The sequence below is a fragment of the Aspergillus multicolor genome, assembly GCF_047715735.1.
Source record: "Aspergillus multicolor strain CBS 133.54 unplaced genomic scaffold BDW74scaffold_16, whole genome shotgun sequence".
NCBI lineage: Eukaryota > Fungi > Ascomycota > Eurotiomycetes > Eurotiales > Aspergillaceae > Aspergillus > Aspergillus multicolor.
The window spans coordinates 531,049-550,454 of NW_027395967.1; the positions used below are offsets into that span (position 1 = coordinate 531,049).

At 50.5% G+C, this 19,406-nt stretch overlaps 8 protein-coding genes across 8 annotated transcripts; 3 read left to right on the top strand and 5 right to left on the bottom strand.

Moving 5' to 3' along the window:
- Positions 1-307: 307 nt before the first annotated feature.
- BDW74DRAFT_179289 (uncharacterized protein) lies at positions 308-1,256 on the bottom strand (the record flags this gene model as incomplete). The annotated part of the gene is made up of 2 exons (XM_073729433.1): positions 308-1,028; positions 1,075-1,256. The coding sequence occupies 2 exons, from the start codon at positions 1,254-1,256 to the stop codon at positions 308-310; spliced, it is 903 nt and encodes a 300-aa protein (XP_073582925.1).
- A 1,456-nt stretch (positions 1,257-2,712) lies between these two features.
- BDW74DRAFT_155249 (uncharacterized protein) lies at positions 2,713-3,270 on the top strand. Its single transcript, XM_073724801.1, has one exon. The coding sequence runs from the start codon at positions 3,007-3,009 to the stop codon at positions 3,217-3,219; it is 213 nt and encodes a 70-aa protein (XP_073582926.1). The 5' UTR covers positions 2,713-3,006; the 3' UTR covers positions 3,220-3,270.
- A 2,064-nt stretch (positions 3,271-5,334) lies between these two features.
- Positions 5,335-7,323, bottom strand: BDW74DRAFT_179291 (uncharacterized protein; the record flags this gene model as incomplete). Its single annotated transcript, XM_073729434.1, has 5 exons — positions 5,335-6,254; positions 6,300-6,785; positions 6,843-6,889; positions 6,944-7,080; positions 7,108-7,323. The coding sequence occupies 5 exons, from the start codon at positions 7,321-7,323 to the stop codon at positions 5,335-5,337; spliced, it is 1,806 nt and encodes a 601-aa protein (XP_073582927.1).
- Positions 7,324-8,009: 686 nt separating this feature from the next.
- BDW74DRAFT_179292 (uncharacterized protein) lies at positions 8,010-9,042 on the top strand (the record flags this gene model as incomplete). The annotated part of the gene is made up of 6 exons (XM_073729435.1): positions 8,010-8,182; positions 8,228-8,281; positions 8,346-8,387; positions 8,440-8,676; positions 8,797-8,965; positions 9,028-9,042. 6 exons carry the CDS (start codon positions 8,010-8,012, stop codon positions 9,040-9,042), a joined length of 690 nt encoding a protein of 229 aa, XP_073582928.1.
- Positions 9,043-9,861: 819 nt separating this feature from the next.
- Positions 9,862-12,037, bottom strand: BDW74DRAFT_168612 (uncharacterized protein; the record flags this gene model as incomplete). Its single annotated transcript, XM_073726868.1, has 7 exons — positions 9,862-10,147; positions 10,221-10,791; positions 10,853-10,946; positions 11,016-11,278; positions 11,349-11,616; positions 11,665-11,732; positions 11,788-12,037. The coding sequence occupies 7 exons, from the start codon at positions 12,035-12,037 to the stop codon at positions 9,862-9,864; spliced, it is 1,800 nt and encodes a 599-aa protein (XP_073582929.1).
- A 2,229-nt stretch (positions 12,038-14,266) lies between these two features.
- Positions 14,267-14,944, top strand: BDW74DRAFT_179294 (uncharacterized protein; the record flags this gene model as incomplete). The annotated part of the gene is made up of 1 exon (XM_073729436.1): positions 14,267-14,944. One exon carries the CDS (start codon positions 14,267-14,269, stop codon positions 14,942-14,944), a length of 678 nt encoding a protein of 225 aa, XP_073582930.1.
- Positions 14,945-16,454: 1,510 nt separating this feature from the next.
- Positions 16,455-17,319, bottom strand: BDW74DRAFT_185828 (putative allergen). The gene has a single exon (XM_073731130.1). The coding sequence runs from the start codon at positions 17,293-17,295 to the stop codon at positions 16,468-16,470; it is 828 nt and encodes a 275-aa protein (XP_073582931.1). The 5' UTR covers positions 17,296-17,319; the 3' UTR covers positions 16,455-16,467.
- Positions 17,320-17,683: 364 nt separating this feature from the next.
- BDW74DRAFT_155254 (uncharacterized protein) lies at positions 17,684-17,993 on the bottom strand. Its single transcript, XM_073724802.1, has one exon. It carries the CDS (start codon positions 17,986-17,988, stop codon positions 17,713-17,715), a length of 276 nt encoding a protein of 91 aa, XP_073582932.1. The 5' UTR covers positions 17,989-17,993; the 3' UTR covers positions 17,684-17,712.
- Positions 17,994-19,406: the final 1,413 nt, after the last annotated feature.

The following is a 19,406-nucleotide window of genomic DNA, read 5'->3' on the forward strand; positions in this document are numbered from 1 at the left end:
TAGAGCGACTCCTGTTCATACCGATCAAAAGTGTTGTTTGACCTCGGCTCTTCGTATGGACTTCGATATACAATAGCTCGGCGGCTTTTGCACGAGGAGTCCTCTACGCCGGAGTCTAAACATGGCCTTTCACTCCGCTTGGGCCCTTCATCGGCATTTTGCAGTATTAGACCGTCCTCAATGGCGAGGAGTAAGTTACGAGTCGCGACCAACGGTATATTGACCAAATTTGGCTGCGGCAGATATGAGTCACGATCAACGACTGAGTAGAATTTTCCGCCCTTCAAGAAAACAAATGCAGCAACGTCTAAGGCATACTCGGTCCCACGGCGGCACAGAGAATTACCCTCCAAAAGGCATTGACGAGGGTTGGCACATAGATGACAATGATCGGCGTGACGCTCAATGCCATCATGAAAAAATGCGCTTGGTCAGTGAGCTCATGAACGTGAGTATGAGGCTCAGCGTTGCCAGTGTCAACGTCGGCTTTTCCAAAATGGCTGAGACGACTTTCGTCCTCCATAGGGCTGTCAAGACTTGAGCTTTGAGACTCACTCGATGATGGCTGTGTGCCAACAGAAATCGGCCGCGCAACCCTCTTGAACGCCAGAGATTGTACGTCATTACCGGCGCCATCATGCCCTTCTTGAGTTCGAGATAGGACAAACAAACTAAGCTCTTCCATGTGTTGCGCTAAATGCCCTCTGAGCCGGCGTATACTCATGGGCTTCGTCGCGCATAATGGACAACGGCCGAACTCTGCGTCATCTATGGGCCGCTCACTCAGATCCAGCAAAACTTGTGACTGGGCCTCAGTCGGAGAGTTCTGGCAACGGTGTGTGAGATGATCCTCCATAGCGCTTCTGGTGTAATGCACTTGGCCACATCCTTCAGGGCATTTCCATTCTCGTCTATGCATCTGCATCTCGTGATAAATCCATTCGTCGCGGGTAGCATAGAGCTTTTCTGCATTTTGAAAATTCGCAAATGTACAAACGTACGCCTTAAGATCGCTGAAAACATGACGCCTTCAGACGGTCAGAAACCGACAGCAATGGATGGATGTCAACTTACTTCCACTCACTTCGTATCTTCATGCTCTCAGACAATAAGGTCTGGTGACAGAATGGACATTCGAACTCGGCCTGGTTTTCAATTATCTTGGGAATATTGAGGACACGAATTGATGTACTCGAATTCGATACCGATTGGTTATAAACTGTGCCGGCGCGTCCAAACTCTGTCTGTCCACCCATTGCCGATTTGACTATCATTGAAAGGGTATGGGGTGACTCGATAGACTGTTGAGACACACTTCGATTCCTCAGTGATATCGACGCCTGACTCTGGGTTTCCCTCTTTGTATCATTTTCGAGTACTTCTACTGAGGCCTTCGTTGATAAGCCACCTGAAGCGGCCGTGACTGATATGTCTGGGTGGGAGACCCAGTGCAGCAGTTATTGTCGCCTCCTTATATTTGCATCGGCTAATCGGCTAACCAGTACTTGCACATCACTGCTAAGACTCGCCAAGCGGGATTTGGAGTGAAGCTGCTCTCCCCGGACCGGAGCTTCGTCTTTTGTTGGTGTGGGAATAGTGACCTTGGTCAGATCATTCCACTCAAGGACCTTCTCGAGGACGTGGTTGTAATCACATTCCTGGACTACTGACTGCAGTTCTTCTCTCCAGGTGGATCGATGGTATCTCCCTACCATAGCAGGTCGACGCAAGGTGATAGCGAGTCTGTATAGAGACTGAATCTGGTCGTGGATGTGTGACACCAAGAATTTGATCTTGAGAAGCCGTCTGCGCTGACCTTCCTCCGTATCGACTCGGACTCTGAGTCGGCACTGACACTGCTGACTGAATCCTGATCCGACGATCTAAGCGGGTCGTATCTTCGCTCGGCAATAGGGATACCTGCGGATATTTAGCTAGGGGGTTCTAAGCGCAATAGCTTTCGTCCTACATATGTCGATGGCATCTTGCAGATGTAAGAGGATTTCGCCCGTCACGTTCCGAAGTGTATGGTGTGCTGGAGAGTATCGTCTAAGGAACCTCTGGCGTCCTTTGGCAAGTTTGCCCCTGATTGATCTCCCCAGATCTGAAGCCGCCCAAAGGTGTCGAGCACATCGTCGGCTTCGACCTGACCAAGAGCCACGACGAGACAATCCACAGCACCGAGGGCAAACACCAACTTTCTCAGAGCAGTAACCGTGGTCGCGTATAAGGCCGATAGTGAAGCCATGGTTGCTTGCTTCTTTGCGAAGGATTGTTCACAAAAGGTGGCAGGTCAGACTCACGAGATCAGCAGGATGGTAACACATGACGGGGTCATATTCTTCAGCTGACGGTACCCTCTTCGGCCTTCCATCTCACTCACCAACACATTATGGCGGAGACACTAGGACTTGTACTGGGAGGCATCCCCATTCTTGTCTGGGTCACTGAGAATTATCGCGACCCGGTCAAGACATTTTTCAAGTACGAGCAAGTCTTGTCAACTTTCCGTCTTGACCTAATTCTGCAACAAGAACAGCTGCACGCGACTTTGAGGATGATAGGCATCACAGCCTTCCCACCAGCTCCAGGGGAATTGGAGGTTAGGCTTTGCCATATCTCATCCCCTCAATATGCTGCGTTCACAACGATTGTCCAGGAGATGCTGCCAATTATCGAAAGACTAATGGCGAAGCTCAACATTAATTCCAACGGGAAGGTACCTCCCCCTCTTTCTGTCAGCTTTACTTACCTGACGTGCGTGCTTTCCTTAGCCCAAGTGGACAGCCGATTCGCCTGAGCGCGCAAAATGGGAATGGAGCCGGGTGAAACGAAGCCTCAGCTCGAAAGAGAGAAGAGACGCGATAATAGCTCTTCAGCAACGCAACACAGCCCTGCGAAACTGCTTTGAGAAGCAGGAGCTTTCTTCACTTACCGCCCCAACCAGAACCATTGCCATACTTCAGAACCATTTTGATATAGGGATATGCAACAGGATTCGAGATCATGTGGTTGCTATCCATCGTGCCTTACAGGCTGGCTGGAATTGCAGCTGCGCAAGGCCGTATCAGGCCACATTCGACCTTCAATGGCACGCGAACCGTGGTACCCTTCAGCCCAATCAGCATTTCAGCGTCACCCTGCGAAATAAGCCAAATACTATGTCAAATCCCGGTACTGTTTGCTCGGAGGTGTGGCATAAGATTGACATGTGGGTAGTAGACGAACGAGCGAACCCCGATGATCTGACGGCAGCACTCGGACTCCTCGGACCCAAAGACCAGGCAAAAGTGGCTCAATTCAAGCTTCTCGGGCCTCGTCAAGAGACCGCTCACAGAGTAAGTTGCCCCCTACAAGCAAACCCATGATCTTTAGAAGCAATGTGGTCGAGTAATGAATCATATCCAGTGGCAAATCACGCGGAAACATGCATCCACAACCTTTGCGGTGCCATAACCAAGAGCCACCCCTCATTACATCGAGGCTTTCTCCGGGATCCCGAACCTTCAGAGAAAGAAAGGCGCATCTTTCTCTCATCCATGCGAGCTGCGCACGCCTCGTCAGTGGAATTGGTTTCTTTACGCACCCTGCTAGCATCGTCTCAATTCGTCAGGCGGCTCAAGCTCTCAAGGAAGCAACGACTGGGCCTTGCCGCTGCCATGGCATGGGCTGTTCTCCATCTCGGCGGATCTCCGTGGCTACCTCATACTTGGCGCAAGGACTAGATCCAGTTTACTCTCAACAACGACAACCCCAGCGCTCGACAAATACAGCATCTTGTCGGATTAACGCCATGCATATTCCATTCTTTTCGTACGGGCGGAACTTCAACGCCAGCCATTAACTCTTCCAAAAACCGCCTAAAAGCTCTCCTACACTGCAAGCTCATCCGTAATCAGACCCTATTTGCGCTCGGTATCTTCTTAATCGAAGTCGGATCTAATGCATCGTTTGAGGACCTGAGACGACGGACTGGTCATGACGACAACACCGATCTTTCGATCTTGGAGGATTACCAGCTAGCGATCGAGCTGGCCGATGACCTCTACCTAGACGTCGGACCTCAATAAGGGGATGCCATCAAACCTTGCTTGCGCTGCGAGTTTCCTGGAAGAGATTTCACCAAGAACTTTGACTACGTCCAGTTCCGCCATGATTTCTTTGACGCTGTTGTGGCGCCTATCCAGGCGACGTACGATTGTTATGCATGTTAACCTCACTTGCCTGCTCCCCTACTTGCCACGCTGGGTTCGATTCTTCTGACCGCCAACAAGCAACCTCAGCCTTGCCAGTTATCTCCTAGCCCACGAGGGTATAATATTGATTCAGCGACCCAGAACCTGGCCACCACTCGGCCGGGTCTAGATGCTTTTGACGCAGGATGCAAGGAAAAGACCACTTATAACCGGTAGTATGTATGGCTTGCTCTTACTGGATAGGTCTTTACTCAACGAACCAACTCAGCCTCTTACCTACCGAAAACAGACTGGGGCCACGTACGCGTGTCATGAACATGTCTGTGCTCTGTGCTCCGTGCTCCGTGCTCCGTGCGACTCGGGACTGGCCAAACACCGTACCGTATCGTGCCGCAGTGATCCCCAGCAAGAGGCGTGATGATCAAACAATTATGTTGCACAAGGTGGGGGTTGTGTTACATATTAAGGGCGGGACCGGGCCTGATGATGATGGTGATGCCCCCTATACCTACTTAGGAGAGGAGGTTCGGAGGGAAGCCGGACGGACGTTGGGGCGCACCCACTCACTCCTCTTAAGTTCATCAGGTACCCAGATGGAAGGCAATCTGGCACTAATAAATTCCTTTTTTTACCTTGAATTAGCAAGGCCTTCTTTGCTTTTACGAAGGACACAAGTCGTGTGCTTACTTGCCAAGTATTCCAACGCTTCTATTCTAGGCTGGTGCTGGCGCAGCCTGACTGTAGGCTGTGATAGTGACAAATCTAACCAATTTTTCTAGATATACCGCTCGGCCAGAAGGCACTGTACGCAGTTTATAGACCTCTTAGTACTGGGACTATATGGAACACTAGGCTATGAACGTAACGGTGAAGGCGTTCGCTTATGTACAACTGTGCCGATGGGGAATGTCTTTTATGCCAAAACAACCGAGTTAGGTTTCCTTTCCCCCTGCTGGAAGATGAGCTACTTAGGAATAACATCAAATGATCTTGACATTTGAGAACAGTAATAAACACTAAAACGCCTAGACCGGCCGTAACGCGTAACATCAGCTTGAAGATATCGACAAGAAACTGGCTATTAAAAGAACATAAGACAGACTCCCTCCATATACCTGGGAACAATACTTCCGGGGACCTAGGCAGGCAATAGCGCCGAGACACTACTGAGAGAAGTCTGCTGCATACTCTGCGCACCCCGCGGGCGCTCAGGTTGCCTGGTTTGGGCGGGGTCAGGGCTAGGCCGGGGGCCAGGCGACACCGAAGTATCCCCACCACGACGGAGAAAATGCGTGCACGGCTTCAGCGCAGCTAAAGCTTCGCCGTCAGTAGCCATCTCGATTTCATCTGCAGGCACAGCCTGCGGGGCCAGGTGGTAGATGCGCCCCTGTTTCTTATCTGTTTGGGTAGGTGCATTCCGGGTATACGTTGTTTTGAACGCGAAGTCGAAAAGCGGGAAGGACGTGATGGTCGGTAAGGACGGGCGCTTCAAGAAACAAAGCCAGACAAAGAGGGTCCAGATAGCGACATGTAGGGTCGCATGCAAAGCGACAAAGATAGCGAACATGGAATTGCTAATCACGATCCTGTAGTGCTGGTTTGCGACGGAGGCGGTGGTGTAGAACTCCGCTGGGAGACTGGGGCTGATATCGCGGCCGTGGTTCTCGACGTTTCCCAGGTTATTGGCATTGAAGAACCAGAAGGGGAAGGCGAGGAGGCTGTGGAATGTCTGCGTTATCACGGGGGACCAGTAGACGCTCTTCAGTTGTTCCTGGCTGCTCCAGAATTGCTCGGCAATTGAGGAGGGTGCGGGGATGCCGCTGGCGTTGAAGTCCAAGAGCCAAGTTAAAGCAAAGCGGAAACTGTCGATGTCGAGCATGGACTGTTGGATGAAAGTGCTAGAGGAGGTGACTGACAATATGCTCATGTTTGACCGTGCGGCGACGAAGGTCGTTTTACGGCTGAAGGTTGAGAACGTGGTGGTGATGTTTGGCTGGAAGGTGTTGTTGCCCAGGTGGCAGGTGCCATCGTAGGCGCCTTCGGGGCAGACATAGAGCCCTGGGGGTGTGAGTAACAGAGCTTGTGAGAGTAGGGGATGCTTACCTGCGGCAAAGGAGCCATTGAACGCTTGACTAGTCGACAGACAGAATCGGATGCCAACGTAGGTGTTATTGGCTCCGAAGAGTCTACAATCGTCCTCGAAAAAGATGTGTCCGTTCAAGCCCGATGAGAAGTTCAGTTGGACTGTTGGGGCGGCAGTCATCTGTATCACGGGGGCGGAGGAGTAGTTGGTAGGCGGCCAGGGGGTAGCCCCGATCAACCCCCCAGGCAGCAGGTACGAATCACACTCGTTTTCGGCACACGCTGCAACGCGGACAGGCTGGCCGGCGGCGGAGTGCATAGGGGTCGTAACGAGATTGTTGACCACGGCCTGCATCCAGTACGGCACAATCGTGTACTGGTATCCTTGGTCCTTGCCCGAGAGCAAGTCAATGTAAGGGCGGACGGTCGAGCCATTGAATTGGCCATTTCCAGCAGTGACTGCATAGGAATAGACGGGATCATAGGCGATGCCCACTGAAGTATCGGCTGCATGAGAAGGTCGGTTAGTTCTCTGTCTTTATCCGTTGCTCAGTAGACACGAACCAAAAAGTATGATACCGGATAGCCATAGAAGAGTTGCGAGGATAAGGCTAGATCGTGCTGTTAGTAAATGCTATTGGGAGTCAATAGAGAGGAATAAATACCGAAGCAAAGGCCATAGACGGTCGAGAAACCGGGAGCATCGACTGAAGAAGATCCTGAGAACCCCAAAGAAGCCGGTGGTAGGCGATAGCCCCAGGACACCAATAGAAGAGAACCCCTTGTCGCGACCGATAAGCGCCTAGTTGACGAGTTCGAAGAGGGAAACAAGAATGGTAGAAGTCAGGATAGACTGGAGGCCATTGGTGATGCTTAGAAGGGTGAGGATAGAGCTGGCATTGATGGTATACCCCAGGATAGACGTTCTCGGGGTGAGCTGAAGCGTCGTCTGGGCAATCCATGCTGTCAGAACAAAAATGGTGATTGACAGGAGTTCGAGCAGGAAGGGGAGCCAGATCTGTGAGTAAAGGTTGCGCTTTCCCATGCTGGCTGTTTACTCCAGATATCTGGATACGGAAGGTGTAGGGGCGAGAAGTGAATTGCTCCTTTTAAGCGGCTCTTCAGACCTATTTGTCTTCAGAGCCTTTGTCCGGTCCAGGCTGACTATGCGGCTGACTCTGGTTTCTAGGTCAAAGCGTGCCGTGGAACTATAGCAGTGAATCTATCGGACAATTATTGCTTACCCATACTCTGCTATCTTGAGACAGCACATGTGTTTCGAAGAGATAGACAGAAACCAATGTAAGCTGATGGTGACCGGTGAAACAAACCGAACCAGAAGAATGGGCCATCGCAAAAATAGATGTGAGCAGCACAGTAGACAAGGCTCAAACTGGAGGCTTGCAGCAGCGCCAGTCGCGTTTGCAGTTTGGCTGCCCAGCACGAATGGCAGGGCCAGATTAATATAGCTGGGAGTTAGGTAGGACAGCCTAAGCGCCCGCGGGGGCCAACGAGGCTGTGGCACAGCAGTGCAACCCCGGGGAATTGATCCAATCGTTCGGGGCCTGTGAGCCTTGCCTCGGCATCCTCGTATGGAGAACTCGCGTTTAGAGACAGTATCGGGGCCGAGTGTCGGCTTACGACGATGTAAAAATGTTATAATTCTGCCCTCCAGGCCTCATCGTTACCATTTCCATCTCCAAGAAATTGAAGGAACTCGAACTCGTCAAGATGCGCCTCCTCTTTCTTGTTCTCTTATCGAGTGCCCTATTCACGTACGGCACCGTGGCAGCTCCCGGTTCATGGTACTCGATCCTCCCATTCCCATACCCTTACAGTACGTCGTTATGGACTACAACCACCAGCGATTTAACCTCAAGCTCGGCGCTAGTCAGTGCTACCACGTATGTACCATTAGCTCCCCTCCATGGCATATCTGACGGGCATAGTGTCCATAGACCGAGCAACACGCCCATGAAAGATCCCGTTACAACCTTCACAAGGTTTGCACTCCCAATGATCTGAAGCCAATTACCTAAAGTAGCTAACATGTTGTGTCCTGTTCAGCCTTGTCGATTCAAAAAGCCCAGCCCCCATACCACTAATCCAGTACGTGCCTCGAACTCCCAGTGAACATGAGTATGACTAACATTCATCCCAGGACTGTATGGATCTGGGTACCAACCCCGACCCCGACCAACGCAGCCGGCAATGCCGGCGCCCTTCTCACCCTGACAGGCACTTACCCAACATACTACGCCTTCACCGGGCCCTTCCAAACCTGGACGAAAACAGTGTTCAAGCAGCCATTCGGCCTCGACAGCGCCTACATTTCCTCGGGAGCCCACCCGGGCCCCACGGCCCCAATCACTAGGCCGGCCATTCCAACGGTCACAGAGTATGTGCCTCTGCTCCAGTGTTTCCTCCGGTTCCCCCTCAAGTCCACGCATGGTGTATGGTAATAGCTAAAATTTGATGGCTGAGGTTAGGACTGTTTGGTTTGGCTCCTCGACTACAGAGCCCGGGCAGACGTGCGATACCCTGATCTTCAACCCTCTTACGACCCCGCGGCCAACCCCTCCCAGACCTGGCACTGCGACGTCGACGGTGACCGCGAGTTTCGACTGCTGGTTTACCTCGTTGGGGGGGCCGGGCCCTTTCGCAACTATCGGGTTTTTTCGACCGGGGTATGTTACTGATTTATGAATCTTCCCTGCTTCTGACAATTGATCTAACATGTTCTACCTAGGGGTTAACCTCGTGACATATAACCCCTCGGTGTCTTGGGGTGTTTACAGGTCCCGTGACCAACTCTAGCCCTACCTTGACTTATTATGAAACCCTCACGAATGATGATGTTGCCATGAATCGATCGACTTTTCTTTCTGCATGTATCCATCCTTCTTTGAATCATGCTCTGTCTACTGCAGCTTACACTTTTATCCATCTACCTCAGCTGCCATCAGGTAGCTTTGGTGTTTCACGGCCTTTTAATGTCCTTTATAACTTATGCTATCTTCGCTGTATGTATTTGCCTTGCTTTTCAATCTCAGTCTTTCCAGTTAGCGCTTAGCTCAGACTCGTCTTCTATAAAAATAATCTAATGGTCATACCTATCATCCGCCACGAAATTCAAGAATTCTAATTATATGCATCTCTTATGCTCGACAATTTCACATTGACGCAGGGTAAGGCTCGACCCATTCGTAGATCCAGAGTAGCAATCACACTTAACAAGTGAGCCTGGATGCGTCGCGACCGGGCCCATATAAGCCTAAAGCACCGGTCAGTATCTTTGGATGTAGAGACATCGGGGAAGGTATGCTATGGTACTATCTGTAACGGTGGAGCCTGATCCATCAACATTCATCGGTTACATACCTATATCTTTATCGTTGGGGCGCAAGAGACTATGGCAGGTGGGGAAAGCCTTCTTAACGCATTATCATTGGTCCATTTTGTAATATACGTAACAGCGGACCTCTTTCTCACATTGCACACATTGTATATGAGGGAGACGACGCACATCATTTGAAAGCCAGCATCATCAGCATCCGCTCTAGTATAGTCATCTCGCCTCAGCTCACACATATGACTCCGTCTTGTTCGGCCCTTTTGTCTCAACCTGGATCTCATCAACTGACGCCTGGGACTGAGATTGCGACTGCGACTCGCTCTCGGGATCTATAACCCGACCGGCAGGGTCATGCGCAGCATCCCAAGCATCTACCTCGTCGTTCGGGATCTTGCGTAGTCGGTTACTCTGCGCCCCATCTTCCAGGGTGATGAGCTCCTGCCGCAGCTGGTACCCGCGCCATTCGGGGATGAAGTGTGCCCAGAGGGAGTAGTAGATGCCGCATGCGAGGAGACTATCGAACATTAGCACTACCCCACCTACCCCGTCCCATCACCACCAAAAGAAAAGAGAAGAAGAGTACTCACATCCCAACCCCCGTTACCGCATACGTCGCATACCAAAAACTCACATCCCCCGCAAACATGCCCCCATCCGGCGGATACCACGGCATGATCAGCAAATACGCCTGAACAAGAATATTGAAGATAATCGCCACATGCCACGCCTTAAATTCCGGTTCCGGCAGGGGGACCACCGCACGCCGTCTCCTCCAACGAACAACATAAATCCCCACCGCCATTGTCATATCAAACGCCGCTTTCGGTAATGTCCCAAGATCATTGACAAAGGTAAACGCATCCCCCGCCGGAATGGCCAGGATCATCAGCGCGGTCGTGAACCAGATAACCGCGTACGGGCCCAGCGGCGTCCCGAAGGGTTTGGTGGAGACCCAGAACTTTGTGAATGGGAGGACGCCCTGGCGCCCGCATTCGCGGATTCGTCGGGAGAGGCCGACCTGCACGGCGATTATGTTTCCGAAGGAGGCGAGTGCGATGAGAAAGTTTAGGCCTCTGATTGGAGACCCGTCGCCGAAGACTTTGCTGAAGAAGAGGCTTGCAACTGTTAGATTTGAGGAGGCGAGTTCTTCTTTTGGGACTGGGTGGGATGGAAGTTAGTTGGGGGTTTGAAGAAGGTGGGAGGGGGAGGGTTGGGGTACCGGCTGCAAAGAACGCGACGTTGGCAAACATGTAGAGCACGTAGACTGTGGTTAGGGCGGCCGTTGCGTAGAGCTTTAGGGATTTGACGGGGTTCTACACATTGTCAGCACCTAGCCCTAACTTCCCCAGTGGTTGTCAAGGCTCAGAAAAGCATCAACGTACCTTGACTTCATTCGCAACATTGAACGCATTGTTATACCCACCATACGAGAAGATAATGCGATACAGCGCAATCGTAAACCCATAAGCCGTAGCATTCGCACTTCCAGACCACGCATCCTGAAAGTTTGCTTTCGGATTCTCAACGCGCGTATTCCCACCAAGCACAACGAAGCCAGTGACAATGACGAAAAGCAGCGTGCAAACTTTGACAACCCCAACCGCGTTGCTGAACCAGTACGCGTACTTGGTGTTAAAGACAAGACCTGTGCTCGTCAGCCCTTGCCCCATCCCACTATTTCCGGTACAATTGTTACTGGGGAAGCGGGGACATACTCAACGTGGCAAGACTATAACAAGCCAACGCCGTCCCTTTAATCTGCCAATCGCTGCCCACTTTTCCAGAAATTGCCCAGAGATAATTCGCCATGACGCTCGCGTTCGCACTCCCATACGACATGATCACGCTCTGCATTGCGAACGTCGTGGGGAAGAACCATGCTGGTCGCGGGTACGCTTGCTCCAGGTATGCGACTTCGGAGCCCGAGCGACTGGGGAAGTACGCTGTGAATTCGAGGTACACGGCGCCGGAGGCGAGGCAGAGCTGCGAATACCATTAGTAACAGCTGATGTTGTAGGGGGGAAGACGTACCAGGTATCCAAGCGTCCAATACACAAAACTAACCCCGACGGAGCCCGTGCCCGCGAGGATATTCTGTGCTGGACAATCCCTATTATCAATTACCATTCGTATTTCGGTGGCTGTGGCACTCACGCGTAGAGTAAATCCCCGCCCCAATCATCATCGTGATATTCAGCAGTGTGATCGTCACCGGTCCGACGGAGTATCCCAGCGGCGAGTTATTCTCGACCGGGGCGCCCGAGGCATCTTGGTATGTGGGCGGTGCATCGTTGCCGCCCTTTTCGCTGATGTATTGAACTGTTCCTGTGTGGGCTTTGTCGCGGTGGTCGTGGCCTGAGACGACACTGTTCGTGCGGTTGCTGAAGGGGCGGCGCGAGGCCATTGTGAGTGAAAGGTCTCAGTTGACCCTGAATATCTAGACCGGGATTTGAGCCGATTGACGGGTATGGATGTGATAGGTGAAACAAAAAGAAAGTCCTAAGTAAAAAGCTTGGTTTTCAAGGAATGAAGGTGTCAGATGCAAGGGGTAGCAAACACAAACTTGCATTGCATTCACGGATGAGCGACATATATACCCCCGGTATATTGTTGCTTCTTTTGGAGCTGTCGTCTAAGTTCTCCAATTCTATCTAGTTGGCGTGAAACTAAGATGTCAACATGGAGGAGGCCGATGATACAATCAAGCATCCAAGGTGGGACAAAGAATGTGCAGCCGTGGCAACTACCCCAACTTGTTTTCCTTTATACCGCTTTAGTTACAGGGGCAATTAAACAATCTGTTTCTATATCTTACGCTTATAATGATCTGCTACAATTAAGGGTTCCATGACATATACTCTTCTCGCAGCCTCGTTGTACTCCGTCCATCATCCGGGGTGACAACAAAAGCCAACCTCGGAAATACATAAAGCTCCCCGGCAGCAGGTCTATCTGGCTCTCCATTGCGGAAACTACAGGCGGCCCGTGGGGTGGGTCGTTATTGTGCTCCGAGGCTTTCTACCTACATCTGACGTTGGCACGCCATAATGATGCCTTATGGGCAAAATCACCTCACGACAATTACGCCAACATCCCTGTCACTCGCGTACCAAAAGTCCTTCAAAGACTTCGGTGCGAATAGAAACCATGAAACATGTTCTCTATTAAGTTATTATGTTGTATCTAATTCAATTCTGGTAGTATGCGCTAGCCCTAACATTGGGTCGCTCCCGCCGACAGTTGGGATTAGATATGTCTATCTATACGGTGGGAAAGTTCTCCGTATGCCAAGCGCGGGTCTACAGAGCTAATCTAATTATGCATGGCTTGCAGTACTAAGTATATCATAAGCGCATCATGTGCGAGCATACAAAAATGGCGAATACGCCACACCCAGGCTGTTCCTACAGCCAAACGCCTCTCTCTCTGATGGACGGATCCATTCCGGTTTGCATCGTCTCAATGCCATAAATCTATCACCTCAGAGGTCCAGAGCGTAATGCCCCAGTTGCCAACTTCCTTTCGTTCCCTTGTCATTGGATGAGGACAATAAAAGCCCGGGACTGATCCGGGTCAGGCATTGCTTGATTTGCGTCACAATGCCCACTCATCAGGATTAGGGCTTCGAGGCTTCTATGCTCGGAACGTCTTCGGAATTGAACATATGGTGGTATATTGGTAGTGGAACATCTCCTCTCTATGATGTGGCTGATGTACGCTGTGATCTGTGTATTCGACACATAATTATCTAAACTTCATGATTGGGCCTCTTTTAATCTTCTGTCGTCGTTCTCGGGTCAATTGCTTGACTCATTCCCTTTTTCGTCTAAAGTATACTGAAACAGAAACCATATTATCTTGTGACATTGCAATCGGCTTGCGTATCCAGGACCGATAATTGACTATGTACCAACAACCATTTCCCATACAGCCGGAAGCATAGAGAGGAAATTAGGGCTTGAGGGCTTGAACACAGCACCTGTCTTACTATTCCTGTTTAATAGTATATCTTATCTGCACCACAATTAATCTATCTGAATGGCTATTGATGTGTGAATAGGAGACAAGCTTTGAATTATGTAAAGAATTATCTTCATATATCAACATTGCCATTGATACTTACTATCTTCTAGGCGAGTTGGCCAAAGGATATGTTCCTATGCTTTTGTTCTATGTAGCTTAAACATTGCAGGGTGGGCGAAAATAGCAACAGACACGTCCAATTTCACCTAAACGACCCCTGGAATTATTTACGCCCTCGTGCTGGAATACAACATTATGGTATAATTTGCTGAGTAATTCTTCAGCACGGACTACAGCTGTAGTTCAAATGTGCGTTTGTTCTTTGTCGTTTTTTATGCAGGTAACCATCCAAAAGTGACCTCTTTATTCACCTTTGAAGGTTGAGGGTCGTACAAAGAACAATCAAAGCTGAAAGGAACGAGATGGGATGATGCCCTTTGTTCAAATGGCAAACGCATCCACTACTGTTCTCTATATAAACCATCTCGTCGGCCGCAACAACCACATCCCATTTCACTACAAACTCCTGCGTCGTCTTATTCAGACCACATACCTAGCGCACATCTTACTTACGTATCACAGAGAAACAACCCTAGATACCACAACCACCATGTCCACCCCAACATCCCTATCCCCACTCCCAACCCCCTCAATCGAAAAGCCCGCCTGGCTAACAAACACCTCCACAGTCCTCATCTTCACCGACCCTGGCATCCCCGCCCTAAAACCCAGCATAAACCTCTGCAAAACCTACAGAGGTTCTTACTTCAAACTGCTCGGCGGCGGCGCCCTCTGCTGCGCCCAGGTAAACGAGTCCAAGGACCCCAAAGCCTACACGCCTCCACACGAACTCCCCAAAGAAGAACTCATTCCGTGGCTGTGCAAGGCCATGAAGAACGCACATGAGGATCCCGCACTGCCCGCGCGTGTGTTTGTAATTCATACGCATACTGTTCTTAATGACGTTATCGACGTCCTGAAGTTCGAGAGGACGGTTTGTACTCCTGCTTTGGTGATTTATCTCTCTTGCCATCAGAGTGTGAGTATAGAGAACTATAGGAAAGTGGGACGGACGCATACGGCGAGTGCGGTTGAGGATCGGCTGGCGTTTAAGAAGAAGCTGGGTCCTGTGCTGGAGATGTATGAGGGGAGAGGTGTGCTGAGCGAGATTCAGGTCTGCTCGGGTACGGATAATACGTATCTGGAGGGAGAGATGGGGAGGGTGATTGAGAGGGCGGTGCTTGTTGAGAAGGGGGAGAGGAGGTGGGAGTTTAAGGATTCGGTGTAGGTTGGAAATGTTGGAAGATGAAGATTAGGTGTGTTTCGGTTTTCTTGTTTGTCTTTCTTGTTCTTGTGTCACTCTTTTTGTTGCCATGTCAGATCTGAATGAAATGCATTGTTAAAGATGAATTGTATACTGTCCATTGTAAAGTAATAAATAATCAATTAGTCAACTGAGGTCTAGCTTACCGTAAACAGATATCAGTAAAGCCCTTGTAATAGACACTCTCATAGATCCTATATCCTAGACGTATGGATTAATCATTTTGGCCCAGTAGTATATGAGCCCCTCCTAGCTGCGATACACAACACCCTCTACTCAGCAGACAACGTCAAATTCTCCTCGCACCTCTAGAGAATAACCTTCACAGAATCCAATCACAAATCAGAGCTCCCGATCACTACTTCTCAACAGATTCCCCCCAGGCTTCTCAACATCATTTGAATTTGTGCGCTCCCTTGACGGGATCCTTGCTTTTAGGGTATGCAGGTATCCTACCTACTGCATCCAAGCGCCCAAATACCGTGTTTGCCAAGTCTTTATAAATGGGTTCACCCATCCCATGAGAAACCTAATGCTCCTATACTCGCGGTAGCCAAGCTCGGTCCCAAGTAAATGCCCCGGTTCGGGGTTTGATCGGCTCGGCTTGTTTAGAGGAGAATTTGTGGCGTCTGGCTCTCTTTTAGTAATAGACCTTAGTAGCCGGAGGGATTTTATAGGCGTGTAACGGAGCGGGAAGACAAAACTGATATTACAATGTTTATGAGTCAGGAGTGGAAGAAGAAGCTTGATGCTCTGAGGATATTCGTTGCGGGCTGCCTTACGTATGTTTGTCGTCCTTGCTGGTAATGTCTCTTCAGAGTCGGCTTTTCATATCAAAGTGAGTGAGTGATAGTTTTGCCATTGCGGCTCGAGAATGTTTCAATCAAAAGATCTATACAAAAGCTTTGCGGTTTATATTAATGGTAATATGCGATGTGATGAGTTTAGAAGAAAGACGTGAGAAATATATACTTGCCTGTAGCGTTTCCATTCTCGCTTTCCGAGAAGAATTGGGAGCTTCATGGGCCCAAAAGCAATCAGAAGTGCTGCTAATGACTTCACAATACAGATCTAGTAGGTACAACATCATTGATGCAATGACATTGTCTTGTCAGCAGTGTTGGCGCTGTCGAAGTGCAAACAATTTCAGGCAGGGAATTATGCACTGGGTTTGATAAATGCATTCTGAGAGCTGAATAAGCTGCATAAACTGACAGTTGAGTGTGCCGAGGTTCGCCGGGGCTATAGGGTTAGGAGCCAGAGCCACGGGCGGCAAGATGGACGCAATCCTGACTTAATATCTACGGAGGACAAGGTTAATGAGTTTACCCTGATAAATATAGCGGAGGATGTAGTGTACGAGATTTCTAATTTGCATGTCTATGTAAGTTGGGGTCTATAGAAAAAGGCAAATATATACAAGAATCATAACTCTATAGCGGTCATAATCATAACTTAGTCAATCAGTAAACAATTTTTTCTCACGCCTAACCCTGGTAGTCGATCGTGACATCCAACACAATCCGACGATCCTTCTGGATATTCCCGCCGATACCACCAACAGCAGTTTCAGCAGTCGTATATGCATTGTCAACCTTCGCAGCACCAGGCGTAATGCTCGAGCAGGTCCCGCTAACCTCCTCACAGATCTTCATGCCCTGAACCTCCATGCCCGCAGCCTGAGGCGTGATAGCAGAGACATCGAAGCCCGACCACCCGCTGTTACCGGTACTCCCGAAATCAAACTCACCCCAGGTGGTGGCATACCCGCCGCCAGGGTCAAGCGGCATGCTGCCGGACGGAGCCGCAGCAAAGCCACCGTTCGTATCGTCGTCGACGGCGACGTATTTTGTTTCGCCGGCGCCGACGGAGAGCTTCAGCGCAGAGAAGCCGAACCAGCCGTTCATCAGACCGGTCGGGCCGTATTTATTGAAAAAGACGACATCCCAGGGCTCGGAGTTCTGACCCGACAGCTTGACGACGTATTTATAAGTCTCGGCGTCGGACTCGGAGACCTCGATGATGTTGCTGCCGTAGGGATTGCCAACGTTGCCTTTGTATGTGATGCCCGAGCCGGTGTTGGCTGTTCGCCGGCCGAAGCCTTTAAGGGAGAATTGGCTGGAGGTGGAGGAGGCTGAGGGGAGGTCGGACGCTGGGCCGGCGGAGGCGGGAGATGTCCCGGTGTCGGCTGGGGCCGCGGCGGTGGTGGTGATTCGCTTTGCAATCGAGGGGTGACGCCGTTGGTGTCCTTCGTGGCGAGCGAGGGTGGAGGAGGCCACGGCTGCCAGCAGCATGATGTACTTGGTGAGTTGCATTGTGAAGGAGTGTGCGTGTTAAGAGACAGGTATCAATTAGGTAGTCAATTGGTAGGTTACACTAGGTAACAGAGGATAATAGTAAAGAGTGTAGTAGTTGGACGCAGTGATGAAGAGAGTAGCTGCAGATGGGTGCAAGACCGATCTTTATAGCCGAGCATGGTTACTCTGCTGCCACCACTTGAGCGTTGAAATCTCGACCATGGTGTAAAGAGGACTGATCACCGTGGTCGAGACTCCCGTGGGACAAAGCTGCGTAAGTGATGGCTGCGGTGTGGAGGGATGTTGGGAATGGAACGACTGGGGCAGCCGTGTGTCGACGCTTCGGGAGGGACAGCCAGTGATAGACACAGATGTAATGAAAAGCAGCCTCATTGGTCGCATCGACAATCATAAGAGGTCCACCTACATTGTCGCTTAAATTGTAATTGGTGGCCATGATATTGTACCTGGACTTAGCGCAGGAGTCAGATACAATTGTCGGCAAGGGCGCAATTCTGGCGTCACTGGCTGAGGCGGGGCTGAAACTGCCGAGATCGAGGAAAGCACGGTAGTACGCTTTTTTGGAGCTGTGTATCCATTGTGTATTGTGCTGGACAAGTTTTCAATCGTGTGGTTGCATTGCCACATCAGCATCCTTAGTTGGGAGTTGACTCGAAAGAGGGTTGAAAGCAATCGACGAGCCAAGGACATCGGTAAAAAGCCTAAAACAATCCCGAGGATGCCAGGAACCACGATGGTGGGAGTCTGGACTTCGAGTCAGGGCCTAATTTTGAGAAGCCACGAGCAGTAAGCCAAACGACTGCCAAATTCCGATTTTGACCTCAGGTAGCATTGGATACACGCGTCCAGAGGTTCGAGACCTTTGAGTTTTTGTCTCCACCTCCACCAGTTTCTTGGGCCGCAGTGGTGAGAAAGAGCTTTGTGCGCCGAAAGAAAAGAAATATGGGATATCTGAGTGTTCATGCATGCACAATCGGTAGTTATTGGCAGATATATTCGGAAACGCACTGCCGCGCGGGCGCACTAACAACGAATGTGTCGTACAAAGCAGCGGAAAGGATGAAACAAGACGCTCGTGGTTCGGCCAAAGGATAAAACTCGAGCCTTTGATTCTGGAATGCCAAGTTGGAACAGGGGCGGTGCCAGACATCAAATACTGAGCTGACCAATGTGACTGCTTTCCGCAACGCAATTGTCAAGTCAGGCTGACGGCGAACCACGGAACACCTGAGCGAAAATAACCGGCCATTGAAAGAGTAAGATCATCGCTCTGTTCAATCCTCGAGTCCTCCCACAGTGCACAACAGATTGATCGGCAGCCGTACCTGACCAAGATCTTGAATGGTCGACGGACTGGGAAGTTGCACGAGGTCTGGAGTTGAAAATTCTGCGACTCCAACGAAGCTCCCCACTGTCCCGAGTCCAGGTATGTGCGCCGGCCGATTTTGCACTAGTCTAAGAGCTAGGTATAGGTTCACAGGCCCATACTTATGCGCTAGGTTCCACTGCGTCGTCTAGCTAGCTCGGTGGGGAACTGTAGCCTGTATAAGCTCTGATCGGGGGTTCCACGACAGCTGCTGTAACCTTGCAAACGGCCACCGAGTGGCTTCAATTGGTTCAGATTGCCGTCGCATTCCGTTTGTGAGTCTGACCGATGAAGAGCTCCGGCCGTTCGATTGACACGGACGTGATATTGCCTGGATCATGCTGTTGTAGTTGCGAGCGTCTCTTCACTCGACTCGACTACCGGCAGTGATAATGACAATCGAGGAGCAGGAAGAACATGTGCATTGCAGCAATCCCGAATAACTCCCGAGAATCGGCAAACACCCACCCGAAGCTTTGATAGCGCAGGGTCCGAAGCCGGAGGAACGAACTCTGATGGCAGCCCACACCCCGCCGTTGGAAGTAAATCGGTGGATAAGCTGCCGAGCGGTTGTCCACCTCCATCCACCCAAGTGCAGTTGAATTCAACCGAGAGAATGAAAGTCTGGATTCTGCCTGGTAGCGTGTGATGTCGCAGGTGGTGGTGGCGCTTTGAGCAGACTTTGCGCCAACCTAAGTTTAACGACGTGGTAAAGTTCATGGTAGATGGGGATCGCACTTTG